The 17,656-nt window shown below is 41.5% G+C and overlaps 3 protein-coding genes across 5 annotated transcripts in view; 2 read left to right on the top strand and 1 right to left on the bottom strand.

Moving 5' to 3' along the window:
• Positions 1–1,370: 1,370 nt before the first annotated feature.
• Positions 1,371–2,418, top strand: LOC145898266 (uncharacterized). Its single transcript, XM_082986696.1, has 2 exons — positions 1,371–1,464; positions 1,617–2,418. The coding sequence occupies exons 1-2, from the start codon at positions 1,460–1,462 to the stop codon at positions 2,416–2,418; spliced, it is 807 nt and encodes a 268-aa protein (XP_082842822.1). The 5' UTR covers positions 1,371–1,459.
• A 254-nt stretch (positions 2,419–2,672) lies between these two features.
• Positions 2,673–17,656, bottom strand: part of LOC145897297 (sodium channel protein type 4 subunit alpha B-like) — a 28,183-nt gene continuing 13,199 nt past the window's right edge. For 2 of the 3 annotated variants that reach the window (XM_082985528.1, XM_082985527.1), the window contains exons 15-32: positions 17,206–17,382; positions 10,846–11,034; positions 10,530–10,652; positions 10,202–10,342; positions 9,603–9,773; positions 8,789–9,055; positions 8,377–8,550; positions 7,949–8,089; positions 7,375–7,550; positions 6,958–7,117; positions 6,525–6,758; positions 6,055–6,250; positions 5,618–5,767; positions 5,063–5,388; positions 4,524–4,666; positions 4,152–4,314; positions 3,769–3,931; positions 2,673–3,409 (exon numbers count right to left, since the gene is read on the bottom strand). In XM_082985528.1, coding sequence (XP_082841654.1) covers positions 2,712–3,409; positions 3,769–3,931; positions 4,152–4,314; positions 4,524–4,666; positions 5,063–5,388; positions 5,618–5,767; positions 6,055–6,250; positions 6,525–6,758; positions 6,958–7,117; positions 7,375–7,550; positions 7,949–8,089; positions 8,377–8,550; positions 8,789–9,055; positions 9,603–9,773; positions 10,202–10,342; positions 10,530–10,652; positions 10,846–11,034; positions 17,206–17,382 — 3,792 coding nt within the window. In that variant the 3' untranslated portion in view covers positions 2,673–2,711. The remainder of the gene's footprint in view (positions 3,410–3,768; positions 3,932–4,151; positions 4,315–4,523; positions 4,667–5,062; positions 5,389–5,617; positions 5,768–6,054; positions 6,251–6,524; positions 6,759–6,957; positions 7,118–7,374; positions 7,551–7,948; positions 8,090–8,376; positions 8,551–8,788; positions 9,056–9,602; positions 9,774–10,201; positions 10,343–10,529; positions 10,653–10,845; positions 11,035–17,205; positions 17,383–17,656) is intronic. The other variant, XM_082985529.1, reaches the window with a different exon arrangement.
• Positions 11,199–15,918, top strand: LOC145899800 (DC-STAMP domain-containing protein 2-like). The gene is made up of 11 exons (XM_082988712.1): positions 11,199–11,404; positions 11,485–11,772; positions 12,098–12,311; positions 12,559–12,765; positions 12,992–13,191; positions 13,430–13,576; positions 13,913–14,209; positions 14,510–14,772; positions 14,828–14,937; positions 15,191–15,351; positions 15,618–15,918. Exons 1-11 carry the CDS (start codon positions 11,199–11,201, stop codon positions 15,916–15,918), a joined length of 2,394 nt encoding a protein of 797 aa, XP_082844838.1.

Genomic DNA, 17,656 nt, shown 5'->3' with positions numbered 1-17,656 from the left:
TTTACCCTTCCAAGCTCGTCAGAATGTTTTAATTGCCAAATTATTCCCTTGAAACGTTTACCAAAAATACTTTCCGAAAAAAGTACACTTCTTTACTAAATTTAAGAAACCACCCACTAAAAAGTAGCAAATTTGCACAGCTTGCGGACGATAGGTATGTTTTTATGTATCAATTTAATGCATATATGCGATTTTTAGCGCATACGAAGGGCCAATAAACCTACTTTAGTAAGCCGTTAAGGTCAAAAAATCTGGACATTGTAAAACTTTTCAGTATTTTTAATATTTTGATTGATTTAAATATGGCCAAAGCTGTGAAACTAACCAGTCCACTGCCTGAAACAATGACTTCATGTAAAGATACGTCATCCACCAGTAATCAATATATACGTGACCAGAGGCAAGTACTCTGACATTCCAATCCCTGAAGCTTCTTCCAACAACATGTGAATAAAACCTGCCCGAGAAAGTTAGTTTACGTTTGTGAGAAGAGGGTACGACCGACTCGGTCAGAGTGGAGTGCTATTTTAGGCCGCTCAAAAGGTTTAGAAACACACTCGGAATTGTACAAACTCTCATTGTCGACAATGAAGAATCGCGTCCCGTTGTCTGGACGAGTCCCTTTCTAATTTAAAAGTCGATTGTACTGATTGCCGCAATTGTGGACATGGGTCTTGCGTGGTCAAGCTAAGCATACACAGTGGCTAAAGGTACTCGGCTGATCAAAGGATCGGGCTCGGGAGCGAGGACTATCGCTGCGCGTAATGGCCATTGTGCCTCTGCGGCATGTTGGTTTAATAAGGCGGAATAGAATGCGGAAATTGCCGACGCAAAGTCAATGTGAAGGCGCCGCAGTAGCTGGAGATTAACGAATTAGGCTCTCGGCGCAAAAGGTCGATGCCGAGCTTCGGTGCGATACAATGAGCACGTTTGAGTCGGCGATATTACGGTAAATCGGATCGGGGCGATATTTGCTCGATAGCAAGCCATTATCATAAGTTCGTGGTGGAGTTTGCGCGCTACCGTCAAGGATACAATGGTGAGTCGAAGGCGCTACATGTCGTGCGACACAACAGGCCGGCTGCTGTATAAACAGCACTGAGCTCTCGCATCGCACCTGCGGGTCAATAACGCTTTTGGCAATAAATCGATGTGCATTGTCGTGTCGCCATATCGGAACGGATGTCGTGCGAGTGCGGAGATTGTTAGAGTGATTTCATAAGTGTTCCCATGTAGATCAGTGCTAGGCAACTCAAGACAGCAGCAACATTGCCCAGAGTTACTCTGACTGGTTCGAAAGTTCCCGGAAATTAAGTTTTTTGAGCATTTAGTGTGTGTTTATTTAGTTTTACTCTCATGTATTTCTTATCAGGAATATGCATGCACGTTAATAGAGCAATATTTTATAAATAACTTGGACTGCACAGACTGCTGCCAAATTGTGTAACGTGACAGCAATATGAGGTAAGACATCTTAAATCGAGCTATACACGGTTTGCTGTTAAAACTATGTCATTTTAAATTTTTAAATATGACTGCTTTCAAGAAAACCACGAGGAAATTGCTTGAGGTGCAATATTATTTATTCAAAATAACCATTTTGTTTGTTGCTATAGGAACGGAAATTGGCACAAAAGCCCGATCGATGCAGATCTGTTTCTGAGCGACCACACGGTGGCGGCAGACGACCCGAGAATCTTGAACGCCATCGACGCAATGACAAGGGTGCGCAGAAGAACGGGGTTTGACGCCGTCCTAATGCGAGACAAATCGTTGGCGACCAAAACCACGAAGGATATCAACATAGGTCTTGCCAGGGTTGATCAGATCAACTACGACCGAAAGCTTTACGAGCTCTGCTACAGAAGGAACGTGGATGCGGAGAAAGCGGCTTTAAAAAGACGATTGCCGCACGTTACAGCTGCGCAACGACCGCGGTCGAAGAGTGTAAGTTTTCCTCCTTTGCAAAATGAGCGCGCTCGGTTAAGACAGTGTTTTAGCAATCTAAGCTCATATATCGGTACTTTGGAGGCCCAGGGAGGATTTTTCGGCAACGACAAAACAGACACCGATGTTTTGAAATCTGGAAATACTTCGCCTACGCCATCGAGCGACGCAGACGATTATGTAACATTTGACACTCCGATTGCCACGAATGCGCCCAAGGGGCTTCGAACAAGCCGCCGGCATAGCATTCAGGTATCGGGGCCGACTTTGCACATCCGCCCCACTGAGCAGCTCGTCCGCCGGCGTTCCGATAACGATTTCACCGAGAGTGAGGATGGGGAAGAAAGTTTAATCTTACCACCGCTCGTCGAAGCTAATCTCAAGCTAGTTCATTCCGGAAAGCGACTCACAAGGGCGTTATTTTCTGCTCCGCATCATTTAGATCAAACTCAGTCGACGCAAGACCAATGATTTGCGACAAAAATGTAATAACATTAGTGGTATTTATTTCGCGCCAAGTTTCGCTTCTTAGATTGTGTTTTCCTGTCGATAATATTTGCTTGCCGAGGATTCTCCTAAAGGTGTTTAGATGTTGGTAATGTTTACATGTAACTCAACTGACACTAATAAACAAACTTAAATTGACCTGGCTGACAATGGACAAATTATATGCCATTGTTTTGGAGTGTAATTATACACTGCACTGCATGTATATTTATTTATTTATTAGGCATCCGCGAGTCAAAAAACAAAAGAACTCAGCATTAACTTACTCCCGTTGTCAGACACCCCCCCTCTTCGGGCATGTGAATTACAACGTCCCCTGAAATAGCTTTGGGCTCACCCGGCGCTGAAGCGTTCATATGTGAACTTGAACTCAGCGTGGAAACAACACAGTGCTGCGAGCGATCGTTCCATTCCTCCGAGCAGGAAAGACGAGCTCGCGATTTAGTCTCTTTACATTCTTCGAAGCCGCTCGTGAGACAGTTCGACCCTGATTCAGGTAACGTCTGTAAGGAGTTGCGCTCCGAAGAACCCGGAGTCGAGTCTTGCAATAAACAAACACTATCGGGCGATGAGGTCAACACCAGCGTCGCCCTTTTGCTGAAATCGCCTCCAGAATTCAGGACCAACTCCGGATCGCGATGTACGTCAGCGCGAGTCACGTGACTGTCTTTCACATCCACATTTTCCACTCGACTGTCGCACGCGCGTCGAAGTTCGTTGCATGGCGAAGGCTGCCTGGACGTTGGCGGCATGACAAGGTTGTCTCGCACGAGTCTGGCAAGTCGCATAACGCTGCTAGTGACCCCGAAGCCTCCGTCCGTTGTTTTGTTGGCTTTCAACTTCTCGATATACGCAAACGTGTCACTCACGTGATTTGAGTCGTAGGGTGCGATGTGTTTTCGTTGATAGTACGATTTTAATTCCTCCTCCATATCAGGTGACAAACCTTCCGAACCTGAACAGTTGATCAGTTTATTTCCAATTAGTTATAAGTTTAGAAAAGTAATAACTATGTAAGTGCATTACACAGGGAAATGAAGTTTTCGCAGCCTAGGCATTGTAGTGGGCAGTGGGGCCATCCTGCCCTTCTATTTGTAAGCATGGTAATAGTTATACACAGGGACATTCATGCATTTTGCTTTAATTATTTTGCCTGTCGTTTGCATTCTGCATTTGGATTAATTGCATCGCACTTTTTTGACCCCGTCCTATTCAAACAAAGTTAAGATTATCAGAGTATTTTGTTGCGGTAATATTTGCACGACAAAACCGTATATAAAAGATGTACAAAAGATTACACAAAGTGTCACCAACCTAAAATTTTCTTAAGCAGAGCCGCCGCAACATCAAGTATTTGTAATTCGCATCCTTCGCACATCGGTATCCGCATGGTGGCGATATGCTGCTTGTTTGGTCTTCTGATTTGGATTGGTTGGTCTATGTTGTGCAGAAGTTCGCTAAGTTGGTCGATTGTTAACTGCAACGCATTCAATGTTATGCTAAAACGTATTAGTGGCACTGGGTGGAATATATCGATCGATACTTGGCAAGGTTTGACACGACAAAAACATATATTTCTTGACGCAAATTTTTACAGAAGGAATTCGGTAGTCGAGTGTTTGTCGAGTCTATTTGCGAATAAAATTACCGACACAAACATAAAACAAGAATTGTAATTGCCAATACTATATGTCAACCTTTCCGTTTCCATTCTTGTCATATCGCTGCCACATGTCAAAGAAATGCTCAAAATCGTCTGCTGTCAGAGCCTCCTCATTATCTTTCGTGGCGAGATCGAAGTTTTCCAATATGATGGCGATATACATGTTGGTGACGATCACAAACGTTATCAGAAGATAACTGTTAAAAAAACGGTTGGTAAAATACATTCCACGTAAATCACAAACACACAAATTTGCGTTGTAAACCATAAAATCTTAGTGAATTAGGAAAGTTTTCTTTTGCTATGCTTTCTAGTGTTATGTTGTCTGCAACTTAAACGTTTTTTGTTCAACAAAATATAAACTTAATTCATGTGAACGTGACCAAAAAATTGTATGTTAACCAACCTGACAAAATAGAAATAGCCGATGAAAGTTGTGGTCATGCATGTTCCTTTATCTCCGTCCACACCCACTGTGCATTCTGCGTCGGGACCATCCACGTATAAAGTCGGTTCCATGAAACCATCCCAACCAGCAGAGGTTGACATCTAAGCAGACCGAGATACGTTACAAGTGCTGTGGCGACGATTTTGCAGAAAATTTAATCGACGAACAAACAGAAGTAAAAAATTACGCTGTACATATTTCTTACGACTACGAATCATTATACGTCATCACCAGATATTATTTTTACCTTTATTCATTTGATTTTTAATCAGGGTTGAAAGTAAAAAACACCCTCCGGAACGATTTAATTTAGAGGAAAAAAGAACCATTGCGTTTTGGTATACCGGTTAAAATTTTCTTATACAAGTGATTACAATTTGAAGTTTCTTATAATACACCTGCCGTTGAATTCTTACGGGAACAGCAGTCCGGACCCTTACTGCTTACTTTCACCACTGTTATAATCACAACGTCAACACTGGCGCAGTCGAACTTACCTGAAAGAGCAACAGAAAAGTGTTTGGGAAAGTCTCGAAATTCAACACGTCGTTCAGTGCCCCCTTCTTTTCCACGTGACTGAATTGCGACATCCCAAATATGGCATAGATGAACATGAACAAGAAGAGGAGACTTCCAACATTGAAGAGAGCGGGAGCTGAAAGCATGAGAGCAAAGAGCAGAGTCCGGATGCCACTCGCAACTCTTGCGATGCGGAGGATTCTAGCGATCCGGATCATACGGAGCATGGGCAACCATGGCGACGTGGGTACTGTGGGCACATCACCGTCGCTGGTTTTTTGGATTGCCAGCGAAATAATGTTGGCTGCAAAAAGTTACGATGTGCAATATCAAGTTTATAAAGAATATTTGTTGCTACCAGCTTATGATAACGATTGTTATAATATAAAACTTATGACTCGATTATTCGTTTAGTTATGTGCTGCGATACTGCCATAGCCTTCAAATATTGACTTTTGTGTCTTAAAAAATGGTATTAAAAAAAAGAGCGATTGTCCATGGACAATTGCCTGCATTATGTTGACACAACTTACCTAGTAGTGATCCAAATATTATGAGAAAGTCAAAGATATTCCAGGGTACCATGAAGTAGGACAAACCCATGGCAACAATCCGCAGTAAAATCTCCACAGTGAAAATGGCGAGGAAAACGTAGCTTACTATCTGAAGGGCGTTGACCGACTCTGATAATACAAATCAACTGATACAAACTCGTGGCTTTGGCTTAGTTGACAAACGAGGGTGACTGTTAGTTAAATAACTGATCGAACCGTTCGAATAATTTCATGTGAAGTGACTTTCAATGTATTTTGATATACTAACTACAGTTTCACATATGCTACAAAACATTTATCATCATAATGAGTGTTGCAAAAATTTGGCAAACAGTGTTTCCCATGATTAAATAAAACTGGTTGCTGGCAATGCTGCAGCCAAGCCATGGATAAAAATCACAATGATAAGGCATTACCCGTAGTCATGTCGTCGTGTTCTACTGCCATGGCAACAAGGTTGAGAATGGTGATCACCATCACTGCCAGTTCAAACTTGTCACCGGTTACAAACAAATACAGGCGCTCTCTCCAGCGTGATTTCGGCACTGGCAACAGCTTGCGGGGAAACTTGTCCTTCAGCTTTTTCATCGCACTGTACATTCTCTTTTGGCTCTAATTTGTGTAAAGTTGTAGCAATTGAAAATCTTCACTTTTACGTCACTTCATTTCGTACAATTATACAATTAACAAAGTAACGATCTGTTGTCAAAAGTCCAGCACTCCGCATAACACGTCATACTTTTCAAAAATCGGTACAAATTGCAAAATCAAATAGAAACAAAACCTAGGCTACAATTTAATTGTTGCCATGTAATTGATTGTTGTTGTGAAAATAGTTTTTGGGACTTTTAAAGAATAAACTTTCCTACTTTTTGAGCAAACTTACGTCAGTGAGAAAGAGTTCAGCACCGGCTAATTCAAACTTCTTCTTCTGTTGGTTGAAGTTATCGATGACGACGGAGATGAATAAATTCAAAGTGAAGAAAGCCCCGAAGATAATGAAAGCGACAAAGAAGAAATACATTGCCACGTTGTTGTCTCTGATTGGTTGATCGCCGATTTTGTCTGGCGAATCCACTGCTGCGTACATGATTGGCATCCAACCCTTAAACGTGGCCACCTGAGGTACACGATTTGATATGAATGCACACATGGTTTACAAATTTTTGTAAACAGGGTCGTAGAACAAAATAGTTTAGAAGCCCTGCTACTTTGCAAGGTACTTTAGGCACAAACTTTTAACGTTTACCCAATTTTAGCAGTTTGTATTCCAAATTAAACCTTTTGGCAATATAGAACAAACAAATAAGTTAGCCGACCTGGAGCAGTGACACATAGGCGATCATGACGTTATCGAAATTGACCTCCAAGTTTTTCCAGTAAACCTTGTGATTGGTGAGTTCAGCGAGGCAGTTGCAACTCTCCTTATCCGTCACATTGATCGGTGGCATTTCGTAATAGTTCAATAGATCAGGCCACCTGTAATAAAATATAAGATCTTCAAAACAGCAACGTTGCGCGGTTTGTTCGAATGCTGATTAAACTTTCCTAAAATGCATGAGTGCAACTCTATTCTTTTGTGCCTTATTGTCAGTTTTCCAACAACATAACAGTTGAATAGGGAATTGGTTGCGGAGTAAAAAAATCAAATGAATTCTACTAGCACAAAAGTTGTTGCAGAAAAACGAATGAATGTTTTCCTAAAACAAGAGATTGTTTTACAGCTCAGCCTTTACCGCTCAAAGTCTTCTGGATGCCAAACTTTTTCGCCGCTTTCCTTCCATTGACACGACGCCATTTTTCCCGCGAAGAAATTGACTCCCATGATTGCGAAGATAAGCCAGAAGATGAGGCAGATCACGAACACGTTAAGAATGGAAGGGATAGAACGAAACAGGGCATCAGTGACCACCTGAACAAACTTGTTAGTTAATAGCAGGAGACGTTTATTTTCAGTAGGTTTAAATCTGTTAGCTTTCTGATCCTAAGGTTTTATCGGTGTCCATGCTGTTTAAATGTTTTGCTTCCATAGTTCATTTACGTTGTGGTATTTTGCGCAAAATGAACAGGATTTCATTTCTTTCAATTACACATTGATATGCGTGAACGTCAATTGTACAAGCATCAGTTGACCAACGGAATAAAATTGTAAGGTACATAGCTCTAGTATATATTATGTGTAAAGGTTTGGTTTTGGTTGCAATCGACCGATCACCGTTGTCCTGCTATTTAGTTCCGCTCTGTAGTGTGTGAATAGCAAGTTAAACGGGCTGAGCTGAATCGAAAAATACGATGCCACCAATAGCTAACCTTGATGCCCTGAAAACGGGACATGGCTCGAAGCGGTCTAAAAGCTCGCAGGCTTCGCAAAACTCTCAGGAAGGACAGATCCGCATTGTTGAGACCTGTCTGTGAGGCGACAATTTCCAGGGTCAACGAAACCAGGGAGACCTATGGAATGAATAGGTTGTGATTAGTAACGTAGTTTTGACCTGTTTTTGCGCGACTGCGTAACAGTTTAAAGCCCAAAGAAACTGAAGTCATTATCAACTGACCTAACTTACAGACTAAACGTTTTAATGAACACATTTCATACATTAGTGGTAAAAGTTGCCAATGTACGTGCCAGTTAATAACGCTTCGTATTTACAGTATATTTTGCAAATAAAGTGCATAAATGGGAAAAGTGAAGCTTAAATGCCGCGCGTATACCGCAATAAAAATATGTCCCTCCTTACGAGCACAATAAAGAAATCCAGGAGACACCAGCCGTTAGTGAAGTATTTCTTGAGTCCGAATCCAATCCACTTCATAATCATTTCCACAAAAAATATTGCTGTGAAAATTCGATCGAAAACCATCAGAACCTGTTGCAACTTCGGCCTCTGTGGCAAGTAGATGTCGTCGAAAACCTGGGTACGAAAGATTGTAAGATTATTACGGCTTTTAATCGCTAAAATATAGATTTTAGAGCGACGAAAGGTTTACAAAATGTGTTCGGACAAGCTTTGTTTAATGCAAAATAAATTAATAAATAAGTCATCACAACATTAAAAATACTTAAATAAAAAGTTTTGTTGTCGTTTGATGGGAAATTAATAATTTAAACTTTGTTTCCCTTTTTCACATTTTACTTTACTCAACTCTTACCAACGCCGCACTGCTGAGGAAAATCACAAATATGATGAAAGACTCGAAGATATTGTGTTGGACGACGCGGTTCATTGTGGAACGAAATGACGACCATTTCTTCCCGAACGTCGAAGGTTTGGTATCGCAGAACTTTCCGAAGAGAGTCGACCACGCATCGCGTCGAGACTGCATGACATCGGTCAGGTTACAACTGTCTGAGCCGTGTGAAGAACGGGATGTGGTTTTGGTGAGCACCTTCACCGAATTCGGCTTGAGACTGGAGTTCTGTCACAAAATACCCACGTTTCCATAAGCAAAAGAGTCAATAATGTATAGTCACCACAAGGTGGAAATCTTTTTCATAACCATATTTTGTATAAATGGTTTAAGCTTTTATTGCAGTATGGAAAGCGTTACCGAAAGTCTGTTGCCACGAATAAAACCATGCCGCTGTTCTACCTACATCGAACCTACTTAAAAATGCCCACATGAATATGCTTGCTACACCAACAAAGTACGCAGCACCTATGGACATCCAGGCAGCGAAATTAGACCAGTGGTTCCCAACCGCGGCACTCTGTCGCACCATTTGCAACTTTCACCGGTGCCTCTAGCATTTCTTTATATTTCACTCTGGAAATTTTTCACCATGCGGTTTGACGATAATACCATATCGAGGGTACAAATTTCTATTATGATTAAAAGCCTCCCATCTAGAATCAGATAGAAAGACTTTGCAGCCGTTGGGTGCCGACAAATCTTCATAAACTACATAGGGGTGCCGCAAGACAAGAAAGGTTGGGAACCACTGTGTTGGATCATAAAAATTTACATTGTTTGAACCGTTGTCAGTTCGACGCAGTACTGGGTGACCCATCAACATGTTGGGCATTTGTGCTCTTTCCGCCGTCTCGCTTCTTACTCCGTTCACGTGATTTAGTTGGGTTGAACTTTCGATGCGCGAACTTCGTTCCTCAACGTTCGAATTTGTGCCATCGTCGTGCTGCGCAATAAATGGAATACCGGTCGGATTAACCAAAATTTAAACCGGAATTTACCACAAACTGAAAGGAAAATGGCCGGAAATGTTTAATCCTTACCAAAATATGATCGTTTGTAATTTGTTTCGACTTGATTTACGTTTAATAGTATACAATGTGTTGTCTGCTCGCAGAGCACAACATGAAAAGTAAACACACAACAGACGGCCCCAAATTATGTTGAAAACATAGAGGCAACCACTCGGAAATGTGGCACAGGGTGCGAAATCATAATCACACAGAGTACGAAAAATGTGGCACGCTACACCGATCACAACATAAGAAATTAAAACAAGCGATTTTTCGGTGTGTCACCACAGTGGCAATACGGAATTAATAAATAAATTTCATGATAACCGTCCAGTGAAGACTCGTCAACATTGAAACTTACCTTTGATGTGTCAACAAGTTTCTGTTCGTTCTCTGTGTGCCCGTTCGCGGATTCCTTCTCACTGCTGTGTTTTGCCGAGATAATTTTGTTGCGCTCTGGCGCCACCTTTCGTTTCGAGTTTGATTGCAACTTCGGAAATGCCTGTAAGTTTATTAAAATACAACTTCAAGGCAATGATATCTCGTTCCATGTTCAAGTCAATGATATCCCATTGATACAAAATAACAAACAATATATCTAATTAGTTGTGACGAATGCTTTGAAAATGTAAAACGATGCAACCTCAGGTATTTCTCTTTGGCACATATCAGAAATAACGAAAGCAAACCTTTTTTCCTGCGTGTTTGATGGACGTCAGAAACTGTTTCGCGCTTCTTTTTTTCCCTCCGCCATTTTTCAACGCATCACCGCTGAATGAATTGAGTAGAAGGGCGAGGAACAGGTTAAGTACCTTAACGTAGAAAATAGCAATGTAAGGCCATGTTTGACAAAACTTATTTCGAAAAAAAGTGAAAATTTTCTACAACGTAACTCTGTGGAGTGAGTTATAGAGTTGGCAATTTATTTTATATATTTACTTTTTTTTAAATTCAATTTATATAATCTACGGTAAAAATATTTTTTTCTTATGTTTTAATACTCACCACTAGATTTCCAACCACAACAACACCGAGAAAAATGAACAAACAGACAGGAAATAGGCCAACAGCGCCCTCTTCTGTCACCGAATGCATACATCGCCACATACTTTGAATCCACTCTCCACATTGAATCCGAAAAACGACCAAAAAGGCGTGAGGAAAATCGTTCATATGCCATCGTAGAGGCAAGCCCTGCAGAAACAACACAGTCAAACCTTCAAATTACAGCCCTTTGTCAACAATGACTATTATTACGCAACAATGCTGACAACTATAGATCGCTTTGTAACCTAAAAAACACTGGCGCCATGAACTATTACAACATATGTTTCTGCTGTTTTGTTGCTGTAAACTAGATGGCTAACCTTCAGCGCGGTTTACTTAATACCCACGATCAGGCATCAGCTGCACTGGGCCAGGCGGGCGGCATAAAAGCATTTTTCAGCGATATATGGGGAAGTATAACAGGCAGAAAGAAAAGTGCTGACATTGAATCAGAGGAAAGTTTGCCGCTTTCTTCTTCTTCAAGCTGGACTTCCGAAAGCGACCATGGCATAAAAAAGTAAGTTCAGACATAAACCTATGACTTGTAACTACCAACTGCCTGTAAAACATACCAAGTTACTGTTCAACCATATGTAGAAGACTGCTGTTAAGAAAGCGTTCCTGGGGCATGCGAGATGCCGATGTTTCAGAAGAACCAGAGCAAAGTGATTGGCTAATAGTGCTGATCATACGTTTCCTATGTGGTTTGGGTCTTAGTCAAGGCTTTTACCTCCTACTGACGTATCATAGCAGTTGGAAAGCCGAGGAGGCAATTTGGTGGAGCGGTTTCATTGGTTTTCCTGTGGCTGTTGGAATGGCATTTTCCAAATCAGTGCGCTGTGTGGTAACGCTTTTGTTGCCGACGTTTTGTACAGGTAAAGGAAGGTACGTGGGTTAAGCTTTACACAATTTCTGCGGTTCAACGTCCAGTAATTTTTTTTGCGTTTGACACATTTTTTTGCGTATGTCCCCATGATAGAAAGACAAATACAAATTCAATGAAGCTGTTAAGTTATTTTCATTAAAGTGTTTTTCTTGTACCGCAAAACTTAACCCTTGAGAATTCAAAACCACCATTAATCGTCCATTGGGTTTACATCTACGCGAGTCTAAATGCAATTATACGCAGCCACGCATGGGGCGTCGCCAATTGTTTTATTGCACCTGAATTGCTATTTATACAAACTTTGCTAAGCTGAATTATTCATAGAGCCATCATCCTGGCTTTCACGCTGATGTTGCTCGTTACTGGACCGGCTGCGAACGTTGCTCACAACTATAGAGAAATCTCACGATCTCTGACATGCGGCGATGAGCTGGGCTACAATATGACGCAAGGGCTCAGCTCGCTTGTCCACGAGGGCCAAAATGCTGTTCTTGCAACCATGGAAGATACGGTGGATGTGATTGTGGATGCGGTGGAGGTAGTTTTGCCGAACAAACTTTTTTTTTTCCAACAAACTCACTCTTTCATAGTGTGATAATGATGTATGTATTCGTAAGAACATAGCGTGACAATAAATCATTTTTAGTTCTAGTCACGTGCGTTTTTCTTATGGCAATGACAGCAAAAAAATCTATTTATTTTGAATTTTTTTGTTCATGCTTCCATTGAGATTAAGTCACTGTTTCTTTCTGCGATGAAACTTCTCGGTGTTTCACAACATGCAGACGGCGGAGGAAGTTTTTCAGGAGTTTGCGGAGAAGGTTCAGTCGATTTCCGATGTAGTTCGTCATATGAACGACTTTATTCGTAACATGGGCTCGGTTTGCAACGACAAACTAGGCGCCTTTCTTTGCATCATTCCAAACTTCGTGGCCAAGCAAGCGAAGAAGTTGATCACAGATCCTGTCCGTGACGCCATCCGTCGGATAAAGGTTTGTCTTGTTAAAGTGTTGCTGTTTGATTCTATTCTGAAAAGGTTTTGTGTGCACTCTAATTTTGGTGCAATTACTTTTAGCAGTGGGTGCGCCCAAAAGTTTTATGTTTTCGTTGCTTTAGTGTTGAATTCGCAGAGAATTTTGAAACTGGTAGAAAGACAGACTCTTTTCAAAGTTTCTTTTGTGGCAAAACTCTTATTTTTATCGATTATCGCTTATTTAGGAGGAATTCGAATTTAAAATGTCCTTCTCACACGAGTTCACCTACAAAGTTAACGCGTCGAAAACCGTGGGAAATATAACCAGTGACATTTTGAGTGAAATCAAGGAAAGGATTTCGGGCGTCACCGATGTATTTGAGTGGGTCAGATTCGCCATGGGGTTTTCAACAGCCTTTGTGATCCTGAAAGCCATAAAGTACAGGTAATATGCAAAGAATGACTCATTTTCCTTATGTTGGTTGTGCTCCTTTCGTCCATACAAACAGATCGAAATACCCTCTGCAAAAAATGACTACAGATATTTAGGTGGGCTTTTTTGCATTTATGCTCATGTACTACCGTAACATCCACATTGACTTCGTATAACTCTTATCCGTTTAAAGTTAAATTGCATTGTGTTTTAGCAACCTGGGTATAACACTCAGGCCTAATTTTCATAGACATAAATATCTGACTTCAAACGAATTCGACAATTGTTACGTCACTGATCAATTGGACAAGCTCGACAAGAAGAGGAAGAAGAGTGGGGGTGTTTCCGTTTTTCCTCTCAGAGCCAAAGAAAACTCGAAATACATCAGTCCGAACAGGTTAAATAAAATAGTTCCCGCGAATTCGGAGGCTTTTATATTAGCGCAAATATTTTCACCTTTATGTTTTCAATAAACATCCTACACAGTAAACGTTACACAGAATGAGTAAATTTTAAATCCTTTTTGTGAATATAAAGAGACCCATATTGCTATTAACACTGTCATGTTTAAAGGAAGACGTCTTTATACTCAGAATTATAAGAAAACCCGTGAGTTGTGTTCCTTTTTGTGAAGGTTTGGAAAAAATAATTTGATTTTTTGTAAACTATTGAAACCGAAGCCCGTTTACCAACTCCTCTGGTCCAAATTTATTCGGTTTTTAACGATCACTAGGATCTGGATGTCGCGGGCTGAGCTAAAGAAGTTCTCCAAAGGTATAAGTTCCATGTCATTCCACCTCATCTACGCCGTTGCAATTATCTTCGTCGACTACAGTCTCTGGTGGCTTCTCCACCAGATGGCGGTGTCGCTCTCCCTGCGCCAGGAAGCTGCCACTTTTTTGGAGGAAGTTCTAACGAAAGGGGCAGATTCCGTTATGGGGAATGTGGCAGACGAAAAGGCTAAAGAGATCGTGGCAAAGTTGGTCAGTTTGTCTGTCGGCGGAATAGGATTTGTTTCTATCATCTACAGGTATATTGTGAACTAATGTGGGTACTTTTCTGCGACTTTTTGTACACGTGTTAACTGATATACACCGAAAACGTTTTCTTAGGGATGTGCATGAGATTTTTTACTGGCATTCAGTTAAGGTATACCAAATTCACTTTTTGTGGGCAATTCTTTCAAAAAAATCTACATTTCAAAAAAAACTACTAGGGTTTTCCATTATCGGAAGTAAAACTTTTTGCAAATAACTGTCATGCACATTCCTGCATTTCAAACGTCATAAGCCCATAGCAAACTCAAAAAGCACTTTACACACCCGGGCAGGTCAATTGCAAGCGCAATGCAGAGGTTGGCCAACTCGGAGGGCTACGAGTTTTCCATTGAAAAATGCTTGCCAAACCCGCGACCACCCGACTACTACCTCTACGCGTTCATCACCTCCTTGTACGTCCTTCTCTACACATTTTGCTTTGCCGAGGCATACGTGCTCCGCATTCGGCGCAGGATCATGGCAAGGTATCATCCGAAACGCGAGCGAGCCAGAATCCTTTTTCTCAGAGCGAAGATCCTTTCTGGGAGAGGGTTAAGTAGGTCGTGTTGATATACCTGATGCTTTCTGCGCTCAAACATGGTGATATGTAGGCTTGGGAACGGGCCTGGCGAACGCATTAAAAAAAGCCTGCTTGAAAGTGCAGCAGAGTAAGGAAGAAGATCGTTACGACTTTTTAGGACGTCTCTCCCATCGTCGTGGGGTTGGTACTAAAGCGTTTTAAAGTTCTAGAATTCCCGATAATTGTTTAAAGTTGTAAAATTGCTGAGATAGAAAAGAAACTAATAGTATTAGTCGTACTAATACAAAAAAAATTAATTTCGTTAAGTAAAGAAAGAAGTTTGCGTGGTTTTGAGTCCATGTGTAATTTTAGCCTCAGTCAATAATGTGCGTTAGTCAATAACCGACGAAATATTGCATCGATCTTGAAATTATTAGTTGCAAGGTCCGCACAGGTCATTGGGTGGCTCGCGCGTTGTCTTGGTCGAAGAACGTTCTACCGTTGCAACGTATGCAAACTAGCTGGTGGGAAAAGGCACTCCCACCTCTTTACCAGCTGTGCGACGTTCGGATGCAAGGCGCAATATTGTGTGGAATGCTTCGAAGATCTTCACAGGTATTTAAAATTATTTGATGCGAAAACAAATCAAAACTCATGTACTTCTGGTGCAAGACGCAGTGGAGCGTTTGAAAATCCACGTTATGTGTGCTGTAGCGACTTGCACGTGACTCTATAGTATTACGCGATCACAATACTAACATTATCTCCAAAGAAATCAATCTCCACAGTGACACGTTTTGATTTAAGATCTTTAAGTATAATTTGGGAATATTTAAAACCTCACACGCGTAATAACAACGCTGACAAATATTCTTGCAAAGATTGTGCGTCGTTTGTCTGATGAAAGAAAGCAGCGAAATCCGGAAAAGACGCAGAAGCAGTGTTGGAGTGGAAGGTGATGATCCTCATGACACCATGGCTGACATCTTGTTGGAATCGAGCGGAATCTCCGACTCCTCCGCAACATCTTCCTCATCGGAGGAGGAAGAGAAGGAAGCAGGAGAAGAGGAGGAAGGATCGAATAAGAGGAAGAGAAGCGTCCGCTTCCGAGATGAAACAGAGACTCTGTATATGTCGGTTGCTGGAGAAAGCAGCTCTGACGACGAGGAAAATTTGCTCTGAACAATTCCTCTTGACGGAACTTTGCCGCTAGCGGTGCCAGAGCGCCCTTTAGGTCAAGTGAGCATGCAACAAGCGACATCGGTTAAGCCTCTATCCCGTATACAGAAAACCTGGTCGGGTTTCGTGCCCAGGACAACCCGGGTTCGAATCCCGGCGTGGTAACAAAAACGTCATTTCTGTATGCGCAAGTTTTATATCTGCTCAAAAACATTCAGGTGTTTGTTTTTTAAAAACATGTGCTTACGAAGTTTTTGTGAATACTAAGTGCCCAAAACACTGCAGCCCGTCGCAACCCAGTGATTATATTTACCGTTGACAATTTACATACATTTGAAATTCCACTTCGTGCAATGTGTTTGTTTCGCCCAAATATTCATTTAACACAGTTTACAATTTTAAAAACATTTCCTAAATGTTACTGAATCAATTGTTTAATGTCATTTCTTCACATTTAGTTTTCAAAACAAACACAAGTGTTTTATTCTAAAGAATCGACGTTCCGGGCCAGTAGCGTGGATGCGACGTGCAAACATCCAACACAAAAGATAAAATCCGCTATTCCCCACGGCAACTCAACCCGCTTTACTTCGCACTTATCTCAAGATAAAGTTTCCCTTTTCGCGTTAATAATTAATGACTTGGCTGCGGGAGAGGCGTTATAAATATTTAGGCGGGCTCGAGCGGGGGGGTCGACAGTTTTGTTTCTTCGCGACGTTAAACGGAACGAGATGAATGCTGGTAGCCACGAAGCCACCCGCTGACCCGGCATGCATTTTGCATTGAGCAAACCCTTGAAACTTTTGCTTGTGCAAGAAATTGCAGCCAGGTCATTTATAAAGCAATGCGCCGACCTTTCGGGCGTGGGCGAGAAAATATAACGGGGTTGACAGAATGAAACTTTTAAATTAAATCTGTGTTTTGTTTTGGACAATTCAATTTTAAACTATGTTATGGAAATGTTTCGGTAGGTGGAACTTGCTCTTCAAAAGTAATTTTGGAACACCGCGCTGGTTTGTACGATGACGGTATTGTGTTTGCGAAGCTGCGCGCAGTGTTTTTGCTCAAAACCTTTTTACGGTCCTTTGTTGCTGGACTTGCAAACAGAATATTGACCGAGGTCATGGCACAGTCGACGAAACATGCACTGTCCTAACCTTTCTCAAGAGTATCGGAGGTAAATTAGCGCTAACGACGCACGGCTTGACAGATTCTTGTGATACCAAACAGTTTAGTGGGAGCATCAGGCGGAAAATTGAAGCGGACTGTTAAACAAAACTCGCCCCACACCTGATCTCTGTTCATGAAGAATTGCGGTCCGACGGTCTGCATGCCTGCGAGTGCAAAGATCACCAGCACAATGAGTAGGACGAGTGTTAGGTATCCAACTTTACTCAAGGAGTCGCCGATCATCTGCATAAGCTTGCTCAGCGTAGGCCAAGACCGAGCGAGCTTCAATATTCGAACCTGGACGAAAAAATGACTCCGGTTATCTCTATTTCTGACAGAGCATTAAAAATGACTAGAATGCTGCGTTAAATTGATGTTTATGTCGGTAAAGCGCACCCACAATTCAAACAAGTACGTGGACAAATCTGCACGTTTTACACCAATTTTCGTTATAGTCCTGTTGAAGGAATTACATGAATAATTACGAAGATCAAACAATACAATATATTTCCGGTATATATACGACAGGAAAGTCACAATTGTCATCTTTTAATTACAAGGTTGTGGTTAT

Source organism: Ascidia mentula, chromosome 4 (assembly GCF_947561715.1).
Source record: "Ascidia mentula chromosome 4, kaAscMent1.1, whole genome shotgun sequence".
Taxonomy (NCBI): domain Eukaryota; kingdom Metazoa; phylum Chordata; class Ascidiacea; order Phlebobranchia; family Ascidiidae; genus Ascidia; species Ascidia mentula.
This window is presented reverse-complemented; position numbering and strand designations above follow the sequence as displayed.